This window comes from Oryctolagus cuniculus, chromosome 1 (assembly GCF_964237555.1).
Source record: "Oryctolagus cuniculus chromosome 1, mOryCun1.1, whole genome shotgun sequence".
Classification (NCBI taxonomy): Eukaryota; Metazoa; Chordata; class Mammalia; order Lagomorpha; family Leporidae; genus Oryctolagus; species Oryctolagus cuniculus.
The window spans coordinates 48,303,680-48,326,114 of record NC_091432.1 but is presented as its reverse complement, the minus strand read 5'-3'; the positions used below and the strand labels follow the sequence as shown (position 1 = coordinate 48,326,114).

The window sequence follows — 22,435 nt, the reverse complement described above, 5'->3', positions numbered from 1 at the left end:
AGACAGGGATTAAGTTCCAGACCCTTGGCTTCAGCCTGACTCAGCCCCAGCTATTGTGGGCATTTGTGGAATGAACCAGAGGATGGGATATCTCTGTGTCTGTCTCTGACTCTCAAATAAATTTTTTTTTAATTTTAATGTGAATTTTCTATGAAAATTTCTTTTTGAAGTCCCCTAGTATATACTGAACAGATACACAAGCCTAGTCCTATGCTGGATGTTTTAATACATCATCTCATTTAATGCTCATGCTAGGTCAGTATAATACCCCCATTTTCCTACAGATTGTAAATAAGCTTAAAGAAGTGTACGCATTTGTCTGATATGCACTAAGTATCTACCTTGCATATGCCAAGTATTTTACGAAGAGCCTCAGTTCAATGGAGAGTGGACACCAAGCATGGCTGCTGCCCTCATGGAGGTTATACTTGAGTCTAATGGCAGGGGAACTAGTCAAAGAATTCTACAAAAAAAGTTTCACAAGGGAGAAATTTATGATTCCCTGGAAATGGATGAAAGGGGAAAGTGACTAGACAACTATGGTGGTGACAATGAAGGTGGAGAGAAGTAGAACAGTCCACAGCCCCACGATCAGTAAGGTGACAGAGCTGAGAGCCAAACCTTGGTCTGTCTGACATCAAAGCCCAGGTTGCTTTCTACCTTGCATGCATCCACTCACTGAGCAAGTAGTTACTGATCACCAACTACAACTGTGCCAGGTGCTGAGGACAGCAGCATGGACAGACACTGCTGACATGAGATTTACAGTCTAGACCAGGAAAAAACATGAATATAAATAGGGGTCTACAATTGCAACTGGAATGGATCCCACGAAGGAATGATTTTAACAGGTAAAATTACCTATATGGCCACAAAATCTTCCAAAGTGTTGATAATATGAGAGAACCACTTTCCAGGGGCCAATGCTGTGGTGTAGACGGTTAGGCCTCTTCCTGCAGTGCTGGCATCCCATGTGGGCTCCGTTTCAAGTCCCAGCTGCGCCTCTTCTGATCCAGCTCCCTGCTGATGTGGCTAGGAAAAGCAGCAGTAGATGGCCCAATCCTTGGGCCTCTGCACCCACGTGGGAGACCCGGAAGAAGCTCTTGGCTCCTGGCTTCAGCCTGGCCCAGCTCCAGCCACTAAGGCCTTTTGGGGAGTGAACCAGCGGATGGAAGATATCTACCCCCTCCCCGAATCTCTGCCTTTCAGAAAAACAAACAAATCTTTTTTAAAAAATAAAAAAGAAAGAAAGGAAGAACCACTTGCATGCAGCATGTGAATGGAAGCCTTTAAGAAAGTTTGCCAGTCAGCATGGAATACAGAGTAGCCCTGGCCAGCTCATGAGCCCAAAGGACAGAGCTGGTGTGTCTCAAGCTCAGCACAGGCCTTGTTGAAACAGACATTTTTCTAAAAGCAACTACTAACCACTGATTTACGTACATATCCCAAGCTCAGACAAGCACTGCTTTTGTATGCATTTTATAATTAGTTGGCATCTTTCACACAGATTCATGCATTTTAACCTCACAGCAGCACTATGTAGAATGCAAGCAGATTTTAATACTTTTCTTTTTTAAAAAAAAATTTTATTTCATTTATTTGAAAGGCAAAGTTACACAGAGGCAGAAGCAGAGAGAGAGAGAGAGAGAGAGAGAGAGAGAGAGAGAAAGTCTTCCACCCACTGGTTCACTCCCCAAAGGGCCGCAACAGCCAGAGCTGGGGCTGATCCGATCCGAAGCCAGAAGCAAGGAGCTTCTTCCAGGTCTCCCACATGGGTGCAGGGGCCCAAGGACTTGAGCCATCTTATACTGCTTTCCTAGGCCATAGCAGAGAGCTGGAGTGGAAGTGGAGCAGCTGAGACTCAAACCGGCAATACCAATACAGCAGGCAGCGGCTTTACCTGCTACGCCACAGCACCAGCCCCAATATTGTTCTTAAGAGATGAGGAAATTGAGGCCTACAAAGGTAAAGTCACTTAATCAAGGTCACCAAGCTAGGAGGAACCCAGATCTGCCATGCAACTCTCCGTGATGCACCTCCAGTCAGGAAATCATGAATCTCAAATGAGACAGCTGCAGGTCACCGAGCCTGGGTAAAGTCACCCAGGAGTCCCATGAAGTTCCTGAGAACAATGATCAGGGAAATTAAGCAGCTTGGGAAAGGTTTCTAGAATGCAGTGCCACCAGCCTGAGACACAGCTACCCTTGCCAACTCTCCCAGATTAGAACAGGTTCTCTTGGACTCTCTCCAAGTGCCTCTGACTAACAGAGAAAAGTATTTTTCCATTGCAAACACTGCAGGCAAGCACCAGACTCCTGAGATGGGAGAGCAGACAACACATCCCATTTTCCCATATAGACAATCTGTAAAGTTATGCTGACACCATGTGACTGCCCCAGCTAGGCACCCACCACCGGGGATGTCAGGTGTGGGCAGCATTTCTCAACTCTGACACTACTAACATGTGGGGCCGGATAATTCTGTGCTGTGGGAGGCTGTCCTTGCATCGCATGATGCTTAGTGGCGACACTGGCCTCCACTCACTAGAAGCCAGTAGCACCCCCACCCCACCCCACCCACCCCACTGTGACAGCCAAGTATGTCTCTCTAGCCATTATCAGTGTCCCCTGAGGGACAGAATCGTCTCTGGTCTAGAGACTACGAAGAAGAGGGAAAAAATGCAGTGCTCTACCTTCCTCTCATCCCATCCCATCCCATCTTTCTGGCCAGATGTAGGATCACCGTACATAAGCCCTTTTTAAATTACTATCACAACTGATGCCTCCCACAATAAGCAGCCTGTATGCTGATGTGGCCTGCAAGCATGTCCCAGGAACATTCACCACTGGAGCTTGTGAGAACAACTAGAGTCAAATAACTCCTTGTTCCATTAATGAGCTGCTTCTGACCCTGTGAGGAAATCTTGTTCCCATTAATGTGAGCGCTGAGTCTGATTAAATGAAAGCCCTGGGTGTTTCTCTCAATGACAATGAGCCAGGGCAAGGGCTTCCATAGCTGCTAGAAGGAAGACAAAACTGGTGAATCAAATGGCAAGAGGATCCAATTTACCCAAAATTCAGCACAACTCAAACATCCCAGCTTTAAGCCATTCTGGACTTAGGAGAAAGGAGAAAGTGACAATGTACATAAACAAGCGATCTGAATTAACAAGTTAATTAAACAGCTGAAACGTTACCAAAAAATCCTGCTCTCAAGTGGAGGTGGAAGCCTGAAACTGAGCTCCAGAGCAGCTGGGGTGACTCAGACAGTCAGGGACGTGGGTTCCAACCTCCCACCCCCAGGGCTTGGCTGCTGCGACTCCGCCTCGTCTACAGAGCTTCAATGCTAAAGTCAAAGCAGCATCTTTATGTCTTTCACTCATCAGCTATGTAAGTAGTAAAGGGTTTACTGAAAAACTCAGACAAACTCACTATCGTTTGGTAGTAAGTGTATTTTACTGCAATGTAATTCTTTGAAGACTGACTATGAAACACCTTCCTGTTCACACCTAGTTACTCAGACTACTGCTGGTTTCCTTGCTACTTTTGCAATTTGTACTTGGCTTCACTGTTGCCCACTCATAGCAGAATGCTCTGAGATTTCATTACAGATTTGTCTCCCCGAGTGGGTTAAGGACAAGACTTATGTCTAGCACAAGGCATGCTACATAAACAGACTTTCATCATTTGCAGCCTGGATAGATAGGATAGATGGACCGATGGATGGATGGATGGACCGACAGAAAACTTTTCCATCTCTGTATTCTTAAGACTTAAGCCTACCTACACATTCTAGTGAGAAGGCATGGCCCCTGTCTTGTCTCTTTCATTTCTCCAAGGACTAGAGCACATGGCTCAACAGGTGGCCAACAAACACCTACTGACTGGACTCCTGAATCCAAAAAGACAATCTGAAGACTTTTGTTCACGAACCAGTGAGTCCCCAGACAGAGGTCATACATCGTAGCTGTCTATCCTGCCTTCTGTGCATTTGCCTATGCTCAGCCTCTTTTAACCAGAAATAATCTGACACAAGAAAGCTGGGAATATTCTCCAGTAATAGCAGAGACAAGAAGTGAGTGAGGCTAATGCAATGCTTCCCTCCTGGTTTATCATCTGGAGGAAAAGGCAGATATCAGCAGTTACACAAACGAGCAGCTTCCCTGTTCAGTGAGTCTCTTTAAGTAAGGTCTCTGTATGAACCCAACTTCAAGCACTCTGAACCTCTTTGAGGAAAGTCATGATTTCCCCCCACGTGAATGACCGGGTTTCCTTACAGTCTCCTCTGAAGAGATAATGAGGAAAGTTTATTATACGCCTTCTTCTACTCCAAAATGATCACAAAATTGTTTTAAAGGTCAGTTAAAAGTATCATAGATACACAAGTCTGCATTGAGTAAAAACATGTAGCATGGGGCCAGCACAGTGGCATAGTGGGCTAAGCCTCCACCTGCAGTGCCAGCATCCCATATGGACACCAGTTCAAGTCCCAGCTGCTCCTCTTCTGATCCAGCTCTCTGCTATGGCCTGGCAAAGCAGCACAAGATGGCCCAAATGCTTGGGCCCCTGCACCCACGTGGAGACCTGGAAGAAGCTCCTGGCTCTTGGCTTTGGATCAGCCCAGCTCTGGCCGTTGCGGCCATTTAGGGAGTGAGTCAGTGGATGGAAGACCTTTCTTCCATCTCTCCCTCTGTAACTCTGCCCCTCAAATAAATAAATAAATCTTTTTTTAAAAAAATAAGTGCAGTATGTATGACTTACCAAGGATAACTGGAGCTGACCAAAATGCTGCAAAATCCAGAAACTCCTGGAATCTCAATCATGGAGTATTTGGGAGACTAAAGATGTATGTGTAGCTAGCAAGTAGGACAGGAGCAGACAAGGGCACTCAGGGCTTCTCAGAACAGATCTCAAGAATTACAGTCATAGCTAGTATAGCATGTTCCTCAACCCAAGGGCTCCACTCTCCTCACCAACTATTTACAATGTGCTTGGGTTACTCACAGAAGAAAAACACTGTCAGCATCAATATTTAGCAGCATTTTTAAAACACAATTTGTTTCACGAATAACAAGTTTACTTATGCCATTAGTCTAGTTTTTTTTTTAAAAAAAAAAGGAATTATAAAATTATTAGGGGAAGGGAGGAACTCTATAAATTAGCAGGAGCTCTAGGAGGGCAGGGATGAAGAGATCACAAAAAACAAACTTCATGGGATCAGCATGGTGGCATAACAAGTAAAGTAGCCACCTGCAATGCCAGCATCCCATGTGGGCGTGCCAGTGCGTGACCCAGCTGCTCCACTTTAAATCCAGCTCCCTGATAATGACCTGGGAAAAGCAGCAGAAGAGGGCCCAAGTGTTTGAGCCCCTGCCACCCACATGGAAGACCCACATGAAGCTCTTGGCTCTTGGCTTCAGCTTGGTCCAGTGCTGGTTGTTGTGACCATCTGAAGAATGATCCAGTAGATAGAAGATTTCTCTCTTTCTCTCTTTCTCTCTCTCTCTCCCTCCCACCCTCCCTCCCTGTTTCTCCCTCTCTGTAACTCTTTCAACATAAATAAATAAATCTTAAAAAAAAAAAAGTCAAAGGCAGGTTTTGTGGAGGTTAAGTCACTGCTAACAATACACACGTCCCATATAAGAGTACAGATTCCAGCTCATCTGCTTCCAGTCCATCTTCCTGCTAATGTACCTGGAAAGGCAGTTTGATGGCTCAAGCCCCACCCACCACCACCCCCACATAGGAGACAGACAGAGTTCCAGACTCCAACTGTTGAGGGCATTTGAGGAGTGAACTAATGGATGGAAGATTTCTCTGTGTGTGTGTGTGTGTGTGTGTGTGTGTGTGTGAAGGCTGGGGAAGGTGAACTGTCCTACAGGCAACATGAAGACTCAGAGGAAGATGAGGACGCCAAAAGCTGCATGGCATGATATGTCACCATCTCAGGGAACACATGAGATGTCTGAATCAATGCACATAGTATGTTAGCCAATCCAAGTTTAAATCAGAATACTATGCCAGCCAGCGCCGCAGCTCACTAAGCTAATCCTCCGCCTAGCAGCGCCGGCACACCGGGTTCTAGTCCCGGTTGGGGCGCCGGATTCTGTCCCGGTTGCCCCTCTTCCAGGCCAGCTCTCTGCTGTGGCCAGGGAGTGCAGTGGAGGATGGCCCAGGTGCTTGGGCCCTGCACCCCATGGGAGACCAGGAAAAGCACCTGGCTCCTGGCTCCTGGCTCCTGCCATCGGATCAGCGCGGTGCGCCGGCCACAGCGCGCCGGCCGTGGCGGCCATTGGAGGGTGAACCAACGGCAAAGGAAGACCTTTCTCTCTGTCTCTCGCTCACTGTCCACTCTGCCTGTCAAAAAAAAAAAAAAAAAAAAAAAAAAAAAAAAAAAAAAAAAAAACAGAATACTATGCCAGCTATGATTCAAAATAATGCTCCTGCCTCAATCTTGGAATACTTATCTTTAACTTAACATTTTCGCTTGTTTTTAATTTAGACTCAGGTGGAAATGCAAATACAACCAACTCTTCAGCTATGACAAGGCAAGGACTGCCCAACAATGTGGGCAAATTTCTGGGCAATACTTGTTGCAATGGACTCTTTCTCAAAACCTCTTAGAACCTGAAGAAGTTAACTTAGCCCAGCTATCTTTTGGGGTACAAACCTGTGATCCAAAGAGGAAAAGCCCAAAGCCACATATCCGACTGGTGGTAGAACTAGACCTCAGGGCCTCCCCTTTCTAGTCCTTAATTCTTTTCATCAATAAAAAATCCTTAATCCTACCCATTCATGTCTGTTTAGACAGCTGTCCCTCTGATGCTGCCTCACCTGTCTGAGCAACCAGGTGTGTCCACCCACTCCAGATGGCAGTGACCTTTTCATTCTGAAAACAATGCACGTCTATTTTCTGAGGCACAGGAAGGAAAGCAGCTTGGGTAGCCAGTTGCCCATGCTTGTTGCTTCCCCAAACATACAGTTCTCCTGCATCTGAAATAAACAGAAGGGAAACAAGAGGTGGAGACACATTAGTCCAAAATAATGGAAAATAACACGTGTGAAGAAGACGTTAAAAGAACTCATTTTATACTTATACTACAATGTTGAGTGCAGCCAGGCAGATTACAAAATTCATGTACAGCATAATAACACACAAGATGTTTAAAAATTCTATACTTGGGAAATAAGGCCAAACAGTCTTAGTAGTTTAAGGACTAAGAATGTATGATTATTCTTCATTTACGCATTCAACAAATATTTATTCAATATCTGGCACGTGTGAAACAGTTTTCTCTATTTTTCTACATTTTAAAATATTTGCTCACGTTCCCTTTTGTTAGGAAATAATGTTTCGAGTTATAAAACGACAGGTTAAAAGACAAGGGTGGGCGTCCGGCCTAGCTGCTGTGAGGCTGACTGAGACGCTTACGTCCCACACTGAAGAGCCTGAGTTTGATTCCTTGCTCTGACTCCTGATCCCAGCTTTGTGCTGCTACAGATCCTGGAAGGCAGCAAGTGATGGTTCAAGTAGTGAAGTCCCTGCCACTCATGTAGCCACACAGGAGACCTGCATGAGCTCCTGGACCCCAGCTTTGGCCCTGGCCCAGGCATATGGGGAGCTAATCAACAGATGAGTGGCCTCGTGCTTGCTTGCTCGCTCTCTCTTTCCCTTTCTCCAACTCCTTCCCGCTTGAATAATCAAATATAAGCAAATATATATTATTTGTGCTTAAACTTTTTGTTTTTAATTCAAGAGGCAGAGACAAAAAAAGCTCCCATCCACTGGTTAACTATCCAAATGTCCAGAACAGCTGGGACTCAGCCAGGCCAAAGCCAGGGACCAGAAACTCAACCCAGGTCTCCCACATGGGTAGCAGGAATCCAACGACTTGAGCACACTGCCTCCCAGAATCTACATTAGTAGGAGGCTAGAGCCAGAGTCAGAGCCAGAGCCAGGTATCAAACCCAGAAACTCCAACATGAGATGTGGGCATCTTAACCACTAGACTGAACTAAACATCTACCCCCATCCTTTAAACTTTTTAAACATACCACTATTTCACTGCATGTTCTCTTTAGCAGAAAATACAATGTAATCACATCACATCTGTGTGACATTTTAGTTCATTTCAACCTTACAGTAATCCTATGATATAAGCAGGAATGTGACTGACTGACACGGTGATCTAATAGAAAAAGAACAAATTCCAAGTCAGGGGATTCTGGTTTCTATTCCTGGATCTGTTAACTAACTGTTGACCTTGGACAAATCACTCACTACAAACCTTAGCTTCACCAGCTGAAAATTCGAAGGGAAGGCAATTGGCCTACAAGAGCAGACAAAATGACTGATGACATTGGTAACAAGAGTGACTGGCAGGTTCTGCTGTGGCAGACCAGAGAGCCCATGCTTGTCTAAAAGCCATTCAAGTTCAAACATTTTTTTAAATGAAAGCCAAATGGAGCCAAGGGTTATCATTTAGCCTGTGGATTGTCAGTTTTTAACATCTCAGAGGAGCTCTAAAAGGTTTTTTAACCTAATATTCTAAGGTTCTGCAACAGTACTGTCCAATACAGTAATCATTAACCAGGCACTGCTACTGACATTTGAAATGTGGCTATTCCAAATTGAGGGACTTCATAAGTGAGCAACACAAAATGAAGTACAATGTCCTAGTGCAAAAAAAAAAAAATCTAGCTTATTAACAGTTTTCATCTACTTCATGTTGAAATAATATTTTGGGTAAACTGGGCTAAAAAGTGTATTATTAATTTCACTTGTTTCATTTTACTTTTTGAAAGGTGGTTGATGTTATATTTCTGTTAGCACAGCTCTAGAAGATAATCAAGGTTAGAAGATGTTAAATGACTTCTCAAGATCACAAGGTTAATATGGAGTCAAATGGGAATTAAAAAATTAGAAACCAGGTCTGCTTCCACTGCATTTTGTGATATCCCAATAAAGCTCTTTAAAAAAAAAAGATTTATTTATTTACTTGAAAGGCAAAGTCAGAGAGAGAGAAGGAGAGACAAAGAGAATCTTCCTTCCACTAGTTCACCCCCAAAATTTCCATAAAAGCCAGGGGCTGGGCCAGGCTGAAGCCAAGAGCCAGAAGCTTCTTCCAGGTCTTCCACATGGGAGGCAGTGGCACAAGGACTTGGGTCATCTTCTGCCACTTTCCCAGGCACATTAACAGGAAGCTGAATATGAAATGGAGCAGCCAGGACGTGAACCAGTGCCCATGTGGTTTCAACCACTGCACCACAGCACCAGCCTCCCAATAAAGCTTTATAGCACTGCCCTCCATAGGGCAGTCTAGAATATTCCCCCAAATCAGTCAAAAGCCAAAAAGGATCATTAAAAGGCATCAGACCAAGTTTCAGGAGTCCTAGTTCAAGTCCCGTCTGCTACATATGGCTTCATATTCTGGGCCTGTTCCCTCAACTTCTTGTCACTCAGGTGATCGATCCCACAGTACTGACACTCTGCAGGTCTATGAAGTAACCTTGGTATATTTCACACACAGAGAAAGAGGGCAAACTCAGGGTGTGTGAACTATAAGAACCTCTACCAGAGCAAAGACGCCCCCTCAGCAAAGGATCACTGCTTTAAATGGACTAGGGAGCCATGAAGATGTCACTGACGGAAGCTGTGTTGGTATCAAGACTTCGTTTTTCTTAGGATGTCTAAACCATCTTGTTGAAAGACAAACTGCCTTCCACATGAGGATCTTGCCTGGTTGCATCAGCAGGTAAAATTAAGCTCTGCTGCAAAGCCAAGTAGTTACATAATCAACAATGACTCCGGAGAAAAGGTCTAAAGAGCACTGAGCAAAATCAAGTGTGTGACTGCTTGAACCAGACAAGGGGAGAGAACTACTTTCAAAACATCAAAAACCAATTTGCTTTGGGACCACACAAAAGCACTAAGTTCATTAAATAAAAACTTAAAAATAAATAAATAGCACTAAGTTGTGTATTTCTAAATGGTGAACTTCATATGCAAATTACATCAATAAAAAAGGCAACATCTTTATATGAAAACACCACAATAAAAGTGGCCCACAGGTCAAGTAGTAAATGCATTTATCACATTTTTTTAAGAGATTGATGCTAGCAAGCAATTAGGCAATCTCTAGGTTTACATAACATCAGTCATTTCAAATTAATTAGAACACAGGAGAAAAACTTCCTAGTCTATTATCTTCAGGGGAAAAAAATGCCTTCCCCACCCCTCATTGACTATGGGCATGAACAAGTCACTTCTCTAAAAGCAGACAGGTGGACTGCATGCCCAGTGAAGTCCTTTATAACTGTCATTCATTTCAACTCAACATTCTTAATAAATATATAAATCCACCTAAGACATAAGCTAACAGCAGGTATTTATCTTGTCAGTCGGTTGCTTTAAACTCATTAAATTATAAATTATCTCTACCTCAGATTTTGGTTTTTCTGCTCTGCAAACAGTAACAGCTCCTCAATTGGACTGCATTGCAAATCTGATGTTAAAAAATGCATGCTGCGCTGGCGCTGTAGCACAGAGGGTTAACGCCCTGGCCTGAAGCACCGGCATTCCATATGGGCGCCGGTTCTAGTCCCAGCTGCTCCTCTTCCAATCCAGCTCTCTGCTATGTATGGCCTGAGATAGCAGTAGAAGATGGCCCAAGTCGTTGGGCCCCTGCACCCACATGGGAGACCCAGAAGAAGCTCCTGGCTCCCGGCTTTGAATCGGCACAGCTCCAGCCCTTGCGGCCATCTGGAGAGTGAACCAGCGGATGGAAGACCTCTCTGCTGTCTTTCAAATAAATAAAATAAATATTTTTTTTTTTTTGACAGGCAGAGTGGACAGTGAGAGAGAGAGACAGAAAGGTCTTCCTTTGCCGTTGGTTCACCTCCAATGGCCGCCGTGCTGTGGCCGGCACACCGCGCTGATCCGATGGCTGGAGCCAGGTGCTTATCCTGGTCTCCCATGGGGTGCAGGGCCCAAGCACTTGGGCCCTCCTCCACTGCACTCCCGGGCCACAGCAGAGAGCTGGCCTGGAAGAGGGGCAACCGGGACAGAATCCGGCGCCCCGACCGGGACTAGAACCCGGTGTGCCGGCGCCGCTAGGCGGAGGATTAGCCTATTGAGCCATGGCACCCGGCCTAATTTAGGCCTGTCAAAAAAAAAAAAAAAAAAAAAAAAAAGATTTATTTTATTTATTTGAAAGACAGCAGAGAGGTAGAGAGAGACAGAGAGAGGTCTTCCATCCGCTGGTTCACTCCAACGGCAAAGGAAGACCTCTCTCTGTCTCTCTCTCTCTCTCTGTCCACGCTGCCTGTCAAAAATAAAAATAAAGTGATGAACCTAACTTAAAAAAATAAATAAATAAATAAAATAAATCTTAAAAAAATGCATGCCACCAACAATTTACATGTCTTATTTACACGTGAATTTCCACATAAAACACTAAGTAGGGAAGTTTCTCCTTTTTACTTCAAATTTTAATACATTCAACTCTGTGTGAGAGGCCTTACTAAAAAAATCGCTCAGAGGTATTGTCACCAATCTATCCCTGCCAGCAGGGGTCACAGCAATCTGAGTCAAAGGGAAGAGACAATTGTCTCCACAGAAAAAGTCATGAGGAAGTTCACACTGTATTGGTTGGGTATGTCAAACAGTTGTACAGACACACAGCCAAACAGAGAAATAGAATGTAAGAGAAAAAGACAGATTAGACCCAAAAATGGTCAAACTAAAGAAATGGAACAGAGAGAGAAATTAGAGAAATAAGAGAGTACTTCAAAAAGTTTGTGGAAAATGGAATTAAAAGATGAACTTATTTTCTAGTTAAAACATTTTTGAAATCTATACAGTTTTTTTCATAATGTGCATTTATTCAAGAACTTTTTGAAAAATTCTCATGTACATGGACTTCTAAAGTTCTTTGCAACAAAATAAACACCTCGGGGCTGGTGCTGTGGTATAGTATGTAAAGCTGTTGCCTGTGGCACCAGAATCCATATGAGCACAGGTTTGAGTCATGGCTGCTCCTCTTCTCTGCTATGGCCTGGGAAAGCAGTAGAAGATGCCCAAGTCCTTGGGCCCCTGCACCCGCATGGGAGATTCAGAAGAAGCTCCTGGCTCCTGGCTTCGGATCGGCCCAGCCCCAGCCATTGCAGCCATTTGGGGAGTAAACCAGTAGATGGAAGATATCTCCCTCTCCTTCTATCACTGCCTTTTAAATAAATACATGTTTAAAAAAAAAAAAAAAAGTAAAGTAATCTAAGATCAGACCAGTGGCACCTCAGAATTCTGGCTCTGAAGTCTATGACTTGCATCTGTATCACGGAATCAGCGGTTTGGGAAGTCACATACAGAATTCTGAATAATATGTGAAACTATGAAGAGCTAGTACCCACCACTTAATGAAGCTGAATGATCCAAGCCAGCAAGAACACATATTGCTTTGGAATTCTCTAGGCCTACAAAAAAAAAAAAAAAAAAAAGTTTTCTTTTGAATCACATTCCATAGAACAAACTGGGCAGAGAGCCAGTACCACCTGGGTCAGGGGGAGAAACTGCCAACCAGTGCAGGTGGGTCTGAGCCGGTAGCACTGGCCAAGAAGACAGCTGGCACAGTAGGGATATTGCTAAAACACCAAAGAGTGAACAAGTAAGTAAATATATTGAGGGTAAAGGAGATAGGTTCCTCACTATCTCAAGCATTGGCGAATCAGTGCAAATCATGGTTTCCAGTAAAGGTAGATAAGCGGATATAAGTGTGTGTATGTAAAAATATGTGTAAGTGCATGCATATTTCCTAGATCTGTCTGCTCAGTGGTCTGGAAGCAATGATATCTCATGCATTCAGCTATTATCACGTGCAAGTACTTAAATACAAACCCAGGTCTCCTAACAACAAACAGAACTAGACTTTGAAATGGTCTTACATCTCCAAATCTAGCACTTTTCCTCCCTTACTTATGTGGTCTTCACTGACAAAGTAAAATCCCAATCAACCTTCTAGAAGTTGGCATAACCTGTCATAACAGGTGTCCTGTCTTGCACTTAAATGCAGTCTTACTCTGTAACTCTTTTCTCTCATACTTCTAGCTGATTAACTAGCCTCTTAATAAAATGTCCTCACACCTTCAAGTACCCTGCAGAATGACAAAAAGGGGTCGGCACTGTAGCGCAGTGGGTTAAACTGCCACCTGCAGTGCCAGCATTTCATATGGGCATCATTTTGAGTCCCAGCTGTTCCACTTTTAATCCAGCTCTCTGCTATGGCCTAGGAAGGTGGTAGAAGATGGCCCGAGTGTTTGGGCACCTGAACCCACATGAAAGACCCGAAAGGAGCTCCTGGCTCCTGGCTTTAGATTGACCCAGCTCCAGCTATTGCGTCCATTTGGGGAGTGAACCAGCAGATAGAAGATTCTCTCTCTCTCTCTCTCTTTCTCTCTCTCTGCCTCTGCTTCTCTGTAACTCTGCCTTTCAAATAATAAATAAATCTTTAAAAAAAAAAAAAAAAGACAATAGAGCAAAGAAGATGTTTCCAGTCACATTCACCAGAGAGGAAGAACTCACCCCCTAGTTGCCAGGTGAAGAAGAGACAGCCAGGGATCCAACTCCAGGATCTGTAGCAATGAGGGAGGTGAAGATGGGAGAAGGAAAAGGACTTTGAGGGCAGGAAGTTGATGACCCATTCAAATTCTCTTCAGAAAACTCTAACTCAACTCTGAATCTAAGCTGTGCCCCAAGTGAAACCCAAACAGCTTGTTTAAATCAAATAAAATTTAAAAAAAAATTTTTTTTCATTCCTTCCAGATACAGTTCCTGTGCTAAAATAGAATGACACATAGCTCATTAAAAAGCTCATAATCTTTGGCATATAAGAAAACATATAAACAATTCAAAGTAGTACAATACACTGTACAACCAATGCACATGGAGAAAATGCAATGGAGGCTAGAAGAGGAGCTAGAGCTTGAAAAATTTTAGGAGTTTCCCAGAGGGAACAGAAAGAAAAAGACATTTCAGGGAGAGGTCACAGTTTGCCCACAGCATAAAAGAATGGGAAAGCTGGATACACCTAGGGATCAGTGCGTATCTTAACAAAGAAGGAAACTATTTGGGAAGTATAAGCTTATGCTATGAAGAGTTTTTAAAAATATTTATTTTATTTATTTGAAAGAGTTACAGAGAGGGAGCAAATGAGGGAGGGAGGGAGGGAGGGAGGGAGGGAGAGAGGGAGAAAGGGGGAGAGGGGGAGAGAGAGAGAGAGAAATCTTCCATCTACTGATTCACTCCCTAAGTGGCCATGATGGCCAGGGCTGGGCCAGGCTGAAGTCAGGAGCTTCATCTAAGTCTTCCATGTGGGTGGCAAGGGCCCAAGCACTTGGGCCACCTTCTGCTGATTTTCCCATGCCATTAGCAAGGAGCTGAGAGCTGGATTGGAAGTGGAGCAGCTGGGAAACAAACCAGCACCCAAATGGGATGCTGATGCTGCAGGCAGAGGCTTAACCCACTACGCCACAAAGCCAGCCCCTATACTATGAAGGTTTCCAAGTAGACTACCTGTCCAGCATCTAAAGCCTCCTTCTCCCTTGCTAAGAGTACACTACCCAACTCAGCCCCTGAGCTTCAGGAAAACTAACACCAACCCCAGCAAAAGCAAACAGCCTCTAGGACTTAGAAGAAACAGAACAACCCCAACACCCATGTACATCGTTCCCACACAGCCTCCCTTCCCTCCCCCACCCCTTCTCTCCACTCTCAAAAATCCTTCATTTGTACTGAACTACAGAAGAGTAGTCAGAGGTCTCCTGCCCAGGTTTCCTGGGGCACAAAGGAAGAAGGTGTGAGAGGAAGAACGGGAGAAGGGAAGGAGATGGAGACCTGATTCTATACTCACAGAAAAATCTACAGAAGAGGACAGAGCAGGGACAGAGGGAGAAGAGGGAGCAGGGGAGGCGAAGAGACAGAGACAGAGGGAGGGAGGGAGGGGAAAAGGGAAGGAGAGAGGAGGGAAGGAGAGAAGAAGATGAAGACACAGAGACAAAGACAGGACAAACACAAATTAACCAGCAAGCTAAGGACAGAATATTTATTACCTACTCCTCAAGTTGTTATGTAAAGAGAGCTCCCTTCGGGAATACTTCCCCGCCCTTCTCTCTACATCCTCACTCACTTGTGCTTCCCTTCTAGGAGAAGGAACTGGGCATGTGCAACACAGTTCGTCTGAGGTCTTCCTTTGGGGTCTGCCTGCCCATGGAGAGAGTGAATCCTCACATCCTCCTGGCCATGCAGCAAGCTTAGCAGGGCTGACTAGAGATGTAGCTGCCGTAGCACCTGCTGGGTAAATTCAGCCTGGGTTTCAGAACTCAGAGGCTCATTATTACTACACATTGTTTCCAAACACCTAAATCATGTTTTCCAAACCAGATTTTAATAGTTCTATAATAAAATTACCACTTTAATCTCCCTGACTTATATCTATCTCTCAATGGGTTTCAAACTCTGCCAGCAGAGAATTGCTTTGACTGGGCCCACAAAAATCCCACCAAGACTAACAGACCAAGCAGCAAGGAAGCTAGAAAGACCAAAAAACAGAAAAAGTGAGATATCCATTTACCCATTCTCTTCACTTTCTGACAAAGAACAAATAAGACTAAGAAGATATAAGGGTCCCACCTGTCACTCTGCTTGGCTCCTTTGCTGTCAAGAACAAGGGGAGAGTCTTCCCAGGGCACAACCGTCGTCCAGATGATGCTAAACCAGTCCCCCACTGGAACACCATGCCACTTACTTCCCAGTGAAGTAGAGGAGAAAACAGAAAAAGCACATCAGGAATGACCAGAAAAAGCATATCAGGAATGGCCAGATTTCTCACTGAACCTCACTGCAATGGGAAATTCACAATTCATCCTCAAATAACCTAAGTATTATGAAAAAGTTCAATTGCTTCAAAGGTTCTTAGGACTGATCATTGAGATTACCATCAAGCCAATTACAAATCTAATCTTCAGGGCAATCTAAGGCCATGAAAGTAATTCCAATGTAGTAAAATTTCCTCCAAAAAGTTCTAAGATATGGGGCCAGCACCGCTGCTCACCTCGTTAATCCTCTGCCTTGCAGCGCCAGCATCCCATATGGGCTCCAGGTTCTAGTCCCAGCTGCTACTCTTCCAGCCCAGCTCTCTGGTGTGGCCCGGGAGTGCAGTGGAGCATGGCCCAAGCGCTTGGGCTCTTGCACCCGCATGGGAGACCAGGAGGAAGTACCTGGCTCCTGGCTTCAGATCGGCACAGCGCTCCAGCCATAGTGGCCATTTAGGGGGTGAACCAATGGAAGGAAGACCTTTCTCTCTGTCTCTCTCTCACACTGTCTATGACTCTACCTGTCAAATAAAATTAAAAAAAAAAAAAAAAGTTCTAAGATATCCAATCCAGAGTCAAATCATTAGAAGGACACCTTGTTTGGGATAGACCTGCAAGGAAAACTCAGACTCCAGACAACTGGAAAAGAATGTGGAAGGTCATCAAGGCCGTTGCCCACGTTTACTGGATGAGAAAACTGAGTCCCTGAATAGAGACTACGATTTCTCCAAGGCAACACAGGGAAGCAGTGATAGAGAAAATGCTAGGACTCAGTTCTCTTCATACCTAATGCAGTGCCTTCTCCATTATACCAAGATGAATTCAAAGAGTCCTAATTGCCAAATAAATACACATTTATGATTACAAGATAGCTTCCTAATAGCCATGAGTTCAGTGGAATGGCCTTTTATTTCCATGTCCAGTGACTCTAATTCAGTTTACCCATGGCTGAACTTCATATAACACACAGATGAAATTCTATATATCTGATTTACAGTCAAATGTGCATGTAACTGGGATCCATCAACCAACAGCAGTTCCCCTGTATGTATCTTATAACTAGTAATAGTCCTTTAGGCTGTAAATAGACAAGCCAGTTTTCTGAAAAATAAGCTATCATACTGAACACAATGTGAGCAAAGCACAGTTTTGCAATAAAATACAACTTACAATCTCTTCAACAAATAAATTACAAAGAAAAAAAGAGAAAATTACAGATTAAAAGAGAATTCAGATATCTTAACAACAAAAAAAGAAAAAGAAACCAGGGCAAAAGACTTGAATAGCCATTTCTCCAAGAAGATATATGAATAGACAATAAACACATGACAAGATGTTCAGTATCACCAATTACTGGGGAAATTAAAATCAATACCACTATGAGATACTACCTCACATGCATTTGGATGCTACTATAGAAAAAAAAAAAAGAAGAAAAAGAACAGAACAAGTGTTGGTGAGTCTGTGGTGAAACTCGAATCCACGTATGCTACTGGTGGGAAAGTAAAATGGTACAGTCACTGTGGAAAATGGTATTGCAGTTATCTAAAACATTAAAAATAAAATCATTCTATGATCCCACAAAAATATTTATATACCCATATTCAAATCAGCATTATTTACAATAGCTAATTCATAGAAGCAATCTAAATATCCACAAACAGATGGATAACCAAAATGTTACATATATACACATACACAATAGAATATGATAAACCTGAAGAAGTACAGAAATGCTGGCATATGCTACTCCACAGATGAATCTTAAGACATTATGATAACCGAAATAAGCCAGTCACCAAGAAAGGACAAATACTGTATTACTCCACTTATATGAGACACTCAGAGTTGAAACCATAAAGATAGAAAGTAGAACAGTCATTGCCAGGGATGGGGGGAGAAGGACTGGGGAATTACTGTTAAATGGCCACAGTTTCAGTCTTGAAAGATGAAAAATGTTCTAGACATGGATGGCGGTGATGATTGCACAAAGACATTAGTGGATTTAATACCACTGAACTATACCCTTAAAAATGGTTGATGGGGAGCCAGCACTGTGGTTCAGGGAGTTAAAGTCATGGCCTGCAGCACCAGCATCCCACATGGGCACAGGTTTGAGTCCCAGCTGCTCCACTTCAATCCAGTACCCTTCTACGGCACCTGGGAAAGCAGCAGAAGATGGCCCAAGTACTTGGGGCCCTGCACCCACATGGGAGGCCTGGAGGAAGCTCCTGGTTCCTGGCTTTGGTCTGGCTCAGTCCTGGCTGCAGCAGCCATCCGGGGAGTAAACCAGCAGACCGAAGACCTCTGTCTCTCCTTCTTTCTCTCTCTGTAACTCTACCTTTCAAATAAATAAATAAATCTTTTTAAAAAATGGTTAAGATGATAAACTTTATGCACACATATTTTACCACAATAAAAAAATTTGAAAAGAAAAACTAAAATTTTTAGAAAGACATTCAAAATTCCTATTAACCAATTTCAATGTAGTAGCCAAATTCAAATCCTAACTCAAACAGTTTTAAAAAAAATATTTTTGACACAATCAGGGAAATTTAAACACTGACTAGATATCTGATGATATTAGTGAATTACTGCTTAATTTTCAGGTTGATGCTGGTATTATAGTGGTTTTCAACCCACTCAAAATGGATTAAAGACCTAAATACTATCAAATTTGACCCAATACCATCAAATTTTAGAAAACATTGGAGAAACCCTGCAAGACATCGGCACAAGCAAAGAGTTCTTGGAAAAGACCTCAGAGGCCCAGGCAAACAAAGCCAAAATTGACAAATGGGATTACAGCAAAGTGAGAAGCTTCTGCACTGCAAAGGAAACCTTCAGCAAAGTGAAGAAGCAACCAACAGAATGGGAGAAATTATGTGTAAACTATACAGTTGATAAAGGATTAATAGCTAGAATACATAAAGACATCAAGAAATTCAACAACAACAAAACAAACAACCCAGATAAGAAATGAGCAAAGGACTTAAACAGACATTTTTCAAAAGAAGAAATCCAAATGGCCAATAGATACATGAAAAAATGCTCAGGATCACTATCTGACAAGGAAATGCAAATCAAAACCCCAATGAGGTTTTACCTCACCCCCATTAGAATGGCTTTCATACAGAAATCAACTCAACAAATTCTGGTGAGGATCTGCAGAAAAGTTACCCTATCCACTGTTAGTAGGAATGTAAACTGATAAAGCCACTATGGAAGACAGTATAGAGATACCTCAGAAACCTGAATACAGACCTACCACATGACCCAGCCATCCCACTCCTGGGAATTTACTCAAGGGAAATTAAATCAGCAAATGAAAGAGTTATCTGTACCTCCATGTTTATTGCAGCTCAATTCACATTAGCTAAGATATGGAATCAACCCAATGCCCATCAACTGAAGACTGGATAAAGAAATTATGGGATATGCACACCATGGAATACTACACAGTGGTAAAAAAAAAAAAAGAAATCCTGTCATTTGCAACAAAATGGATGAAACTGGAAAGCATACTTAGTGAAATAAGCCAGTCTCAAAAGGACAAATACCATATGTTCTCCCTGATCTATGATAACTAATAGAGCACCTAAAAGGTAATCTATATAAGTGAAATTGACACTTTGAGATGCAGTGACTTTGAACAGCCCTTGTCTTGATGGCTAAGGAACAGTTTTGTTTTGTTTTGTTTTCATACTAGTTGAACTTTTTACTTAGTATAGAGTTAATCATATGTGTATAAAGTTAATTGAAAATAGACAATAGGTGCTGGCACTGTGGTGCAGTGGGATAAAGGCCTGGCCTGCAGAGTTAGCATCCCATATGGGCGCTGGTTTGAGTCCTGGCTGCTCTACTTCTGATCCAGCTCCCTGCTAATGCACCTGGGAAAGCAGCAGAGGATGGCCTAACTTCTTGGTCCCCTTCACCCACGTGGGAGACTCAGAAGAAACTCCTGGATCCTGGCTTCAGATTGGCTCAGCTCCAGCCATTGCAGCCATTTGGGGAATGAACCAGTGGATAGAAGATTGATCTCTCTCTCTTTCTCTGTCTGTCTCTACCTCTCTCTGTAACTCTGTCATTCAAATAAGTAAAATACATCTTTCAAAAAAGAAAAAGAAAACAGACCTTAGTAAAAAAAAAAAAAAAAAAGAATAGGAATAGGGGAGGGAGGAGGAAGAGGGGTGGGAGGAGGGGTGGGAGGGCAGGTATGGTGGAAAGAATCACTATGTTCCTAAAGTTGTACTTAGGAATTGCATGAAGACTGTATTCATTAAATAAAAAGTCTCTGGGGAAAAAATTAAGTATTACAAAAAACATTACTTATCTTTTAGAAATGCAAGCAAAAGTATTTACAGATTAAATGGGAGAGAGGGCTTATAATTAATTTAATCAAGGGCATGATGGAAGCTGTTACTTTGTAATTGGATAAAAATGAACATATATGACCACCAATTCATTCATCAGTGTTTTACAAACCATGTATCTGATGGGCAGTTAACTTCTAGAGTATATGAGGAATTCCTATAACTCAATAGCAAAAAAATTATAAATAGAAAAGGACTTGAACATACATACAACTGGCCAAGGGTATACGAAATATGTTTAGGGTCAGCGTTGTGGCACAGTGGGTTAAGCTGCCACCTGCAATGCTGGCATCCCATATGGGCACCAGTTCGTGTCCCAGGTGCTTTACTTCTGATTCAACTCCCTGCTAATCTCCTGAGAAAAACAGCAAAAGAGGGCCCAAGTGCTTGGGCCAGTGCCACCCATATAGGAAATCAGGAAGAAATTTGGCCCAGCCCAGCTATTGCAGCCATCTGGGAAGTGAATCAGCAGATAGAAGATCTCTCTCTCTCTCTTTTTCTCTCTCCCTCTCTCTATGTAACTCTGACTTTCAATAAATAAATCTTAAAAAAAATGTTCAGTAACATTAGTGATAAGGAAAATGCAAATAATAAGATACCATCTCACATCTATAAGAAAACTATTTTTTTTAAGTGTTAGCAAGGATGTGAAGAAATTGGAACCATTGAATACTATGGTGGGAATGCAAAATGATTCAACGGAAAATTACGGAAGTTCCTTTAAAAATTAAAAATAGAACTACACTAAGATCCAGCAATCCCACTTCTGGGTATATTGAAAAGGACTGAAACCAGGATCTTAAAGAGATATCTGCACTAATGTATTGAATGCAGTCAAGCCATGGAAACAGGGCCTGGTATTGCAGCATAGAAGGTTAAGCTGCCACCTACAACAGCCACATCCCATATCAGAGTGTGGGTTCAAGTGGCACAGTAAGTTAAGTTGCCACTTACAATGTCCAAATACCATATCAGAGTACTGGTTCAAGTCCTGGCTAGTCTGCTTCCCATCCAGCTTCCTGCGAATGCATGCTGGGAGGCAGCAGATGATGGCTCAAGTGCTTGGGACCCTGCCACCCACACAGGAGACCCAGATGCAGTTCCAGGTTCCTGGCTTCAGCCTGGCCCAGCCTCAGCTTTGTAGGCATATAGAGTGAACCAACAGATAGAAGATCTCTCTCTTTCTACCTTTGAAGTAGATGAAAATAAATTTTAAAAAGAAATTTAAAAAATAAACTATAATATAAACATTCAATGGAATATTATTCAGCCCTAAAAAAGGAAGGAAATCCTACCACTTGGGATAACGCAGATGAATCTAGATGACATTACTCTAAGTAAAATATGTCAGACACAAAACAAATACACCACCTATCACTTAAACAAGGTATCTATAAAAGTCAAAATCATAGCAGCAGAAAACAGAATATGGTTTCAGGGGGTTGGGGAGTAGGGGAAGCTAAAGTAGTTGTTCAATGGGTATAATGTTTCAGCTATGCTCTATGAGTAAGTTCTAGAGAGTTGTTGGACAACAATGCCTATAGTTATAACAGTTTTGTGTACTTCAACATTTATTAAGAGGGTATATCTATATCATCAATATTCTAACTACAAACTACAAACACATATATAAACCAAAGGGACACAAGGACACTTTGCGAGGTACTGATTATGTCTGTTATCTTTATTGTGGAGATGCTATCATAGGTAGGTCCAAATCCATCAAACTGTACACATTAAATAGGTGCAGTTCTCCACATACCAACTTTATCTCAATAAAGCTAAAAGACTTTTAATTAATTACAAGGGCCAGTGTTGTGGATCAGTGAGTTAAGCCTCCCTTTGCAATGCCAGCACCACACATCAGAACACCAGTTTGAGTCCTGACTGCACCACTTTGAATCTAGTTTTCTATTCATGTTCCTGGGAAGGCAAAGGATGATGGCATAAGATCTTGGGCCACTGATACCCTGGCTTTGGCATGGTGCAGCCCTGGCACACTGAATCTGGACTTTCAGCCTCCCGAATGGTGAGAAAGTGAATTTCTGTTGTTTAAGCCACCCAGTCTGTGGTATTTTGATAGGACAGCCCTAGTAGACTAACACAGTGGTACATCCATAGGAACACTACTCAGAAACAAAAAATAATGAGTTATTGATCCACACAACTTGGATGAATCTCCAGGGAATTATGCTGAAT

At 42.8% G+C, this 22,435-nt stretch overlaps 1 protein-coding gene across 8 annotated transcripts in view; it reads right to left on the bottom strand.

Moving 5' to 3' along the window:
• The window catches only part of SERGEF (secretion regulating guanine nucleotide exchange factor), a 248,292-nt gene that overhangs the window by 210,490 nt on the left and 15,367 nt on the right, over positions 1 to 22,435 (bottom strand). For 4 of the 8 annotated variants that reach the window (XM_008275115.4, XM_070072707.1, XM_051833946.2 and 1 more), the window contains 3 exons: positions 15,682 to 15,795; positions 12,408 to 12,470; positions 6,834 to 6,992 (listed from right to left, as the gene is read on the bottom strand). In XM_008275115.4, coding sequence (XP_008273337.3) covers positions 6,834 to 6,992; positions 12,408 to 12,470; positions 15,682 to 15,795 — 336 coding nt within the window. The remainder of the gene's footprint in view (positions 1 to 6,833; positions 6,993 to 12,407; positions 12,471 to 15,681; positions 15,796 to 22,435) is intronic. The other 4 variants (XM_070072692.1, XM_070072734.1, XM_070072699.1 and 1 more) reach the window with 3 other exon arrangements.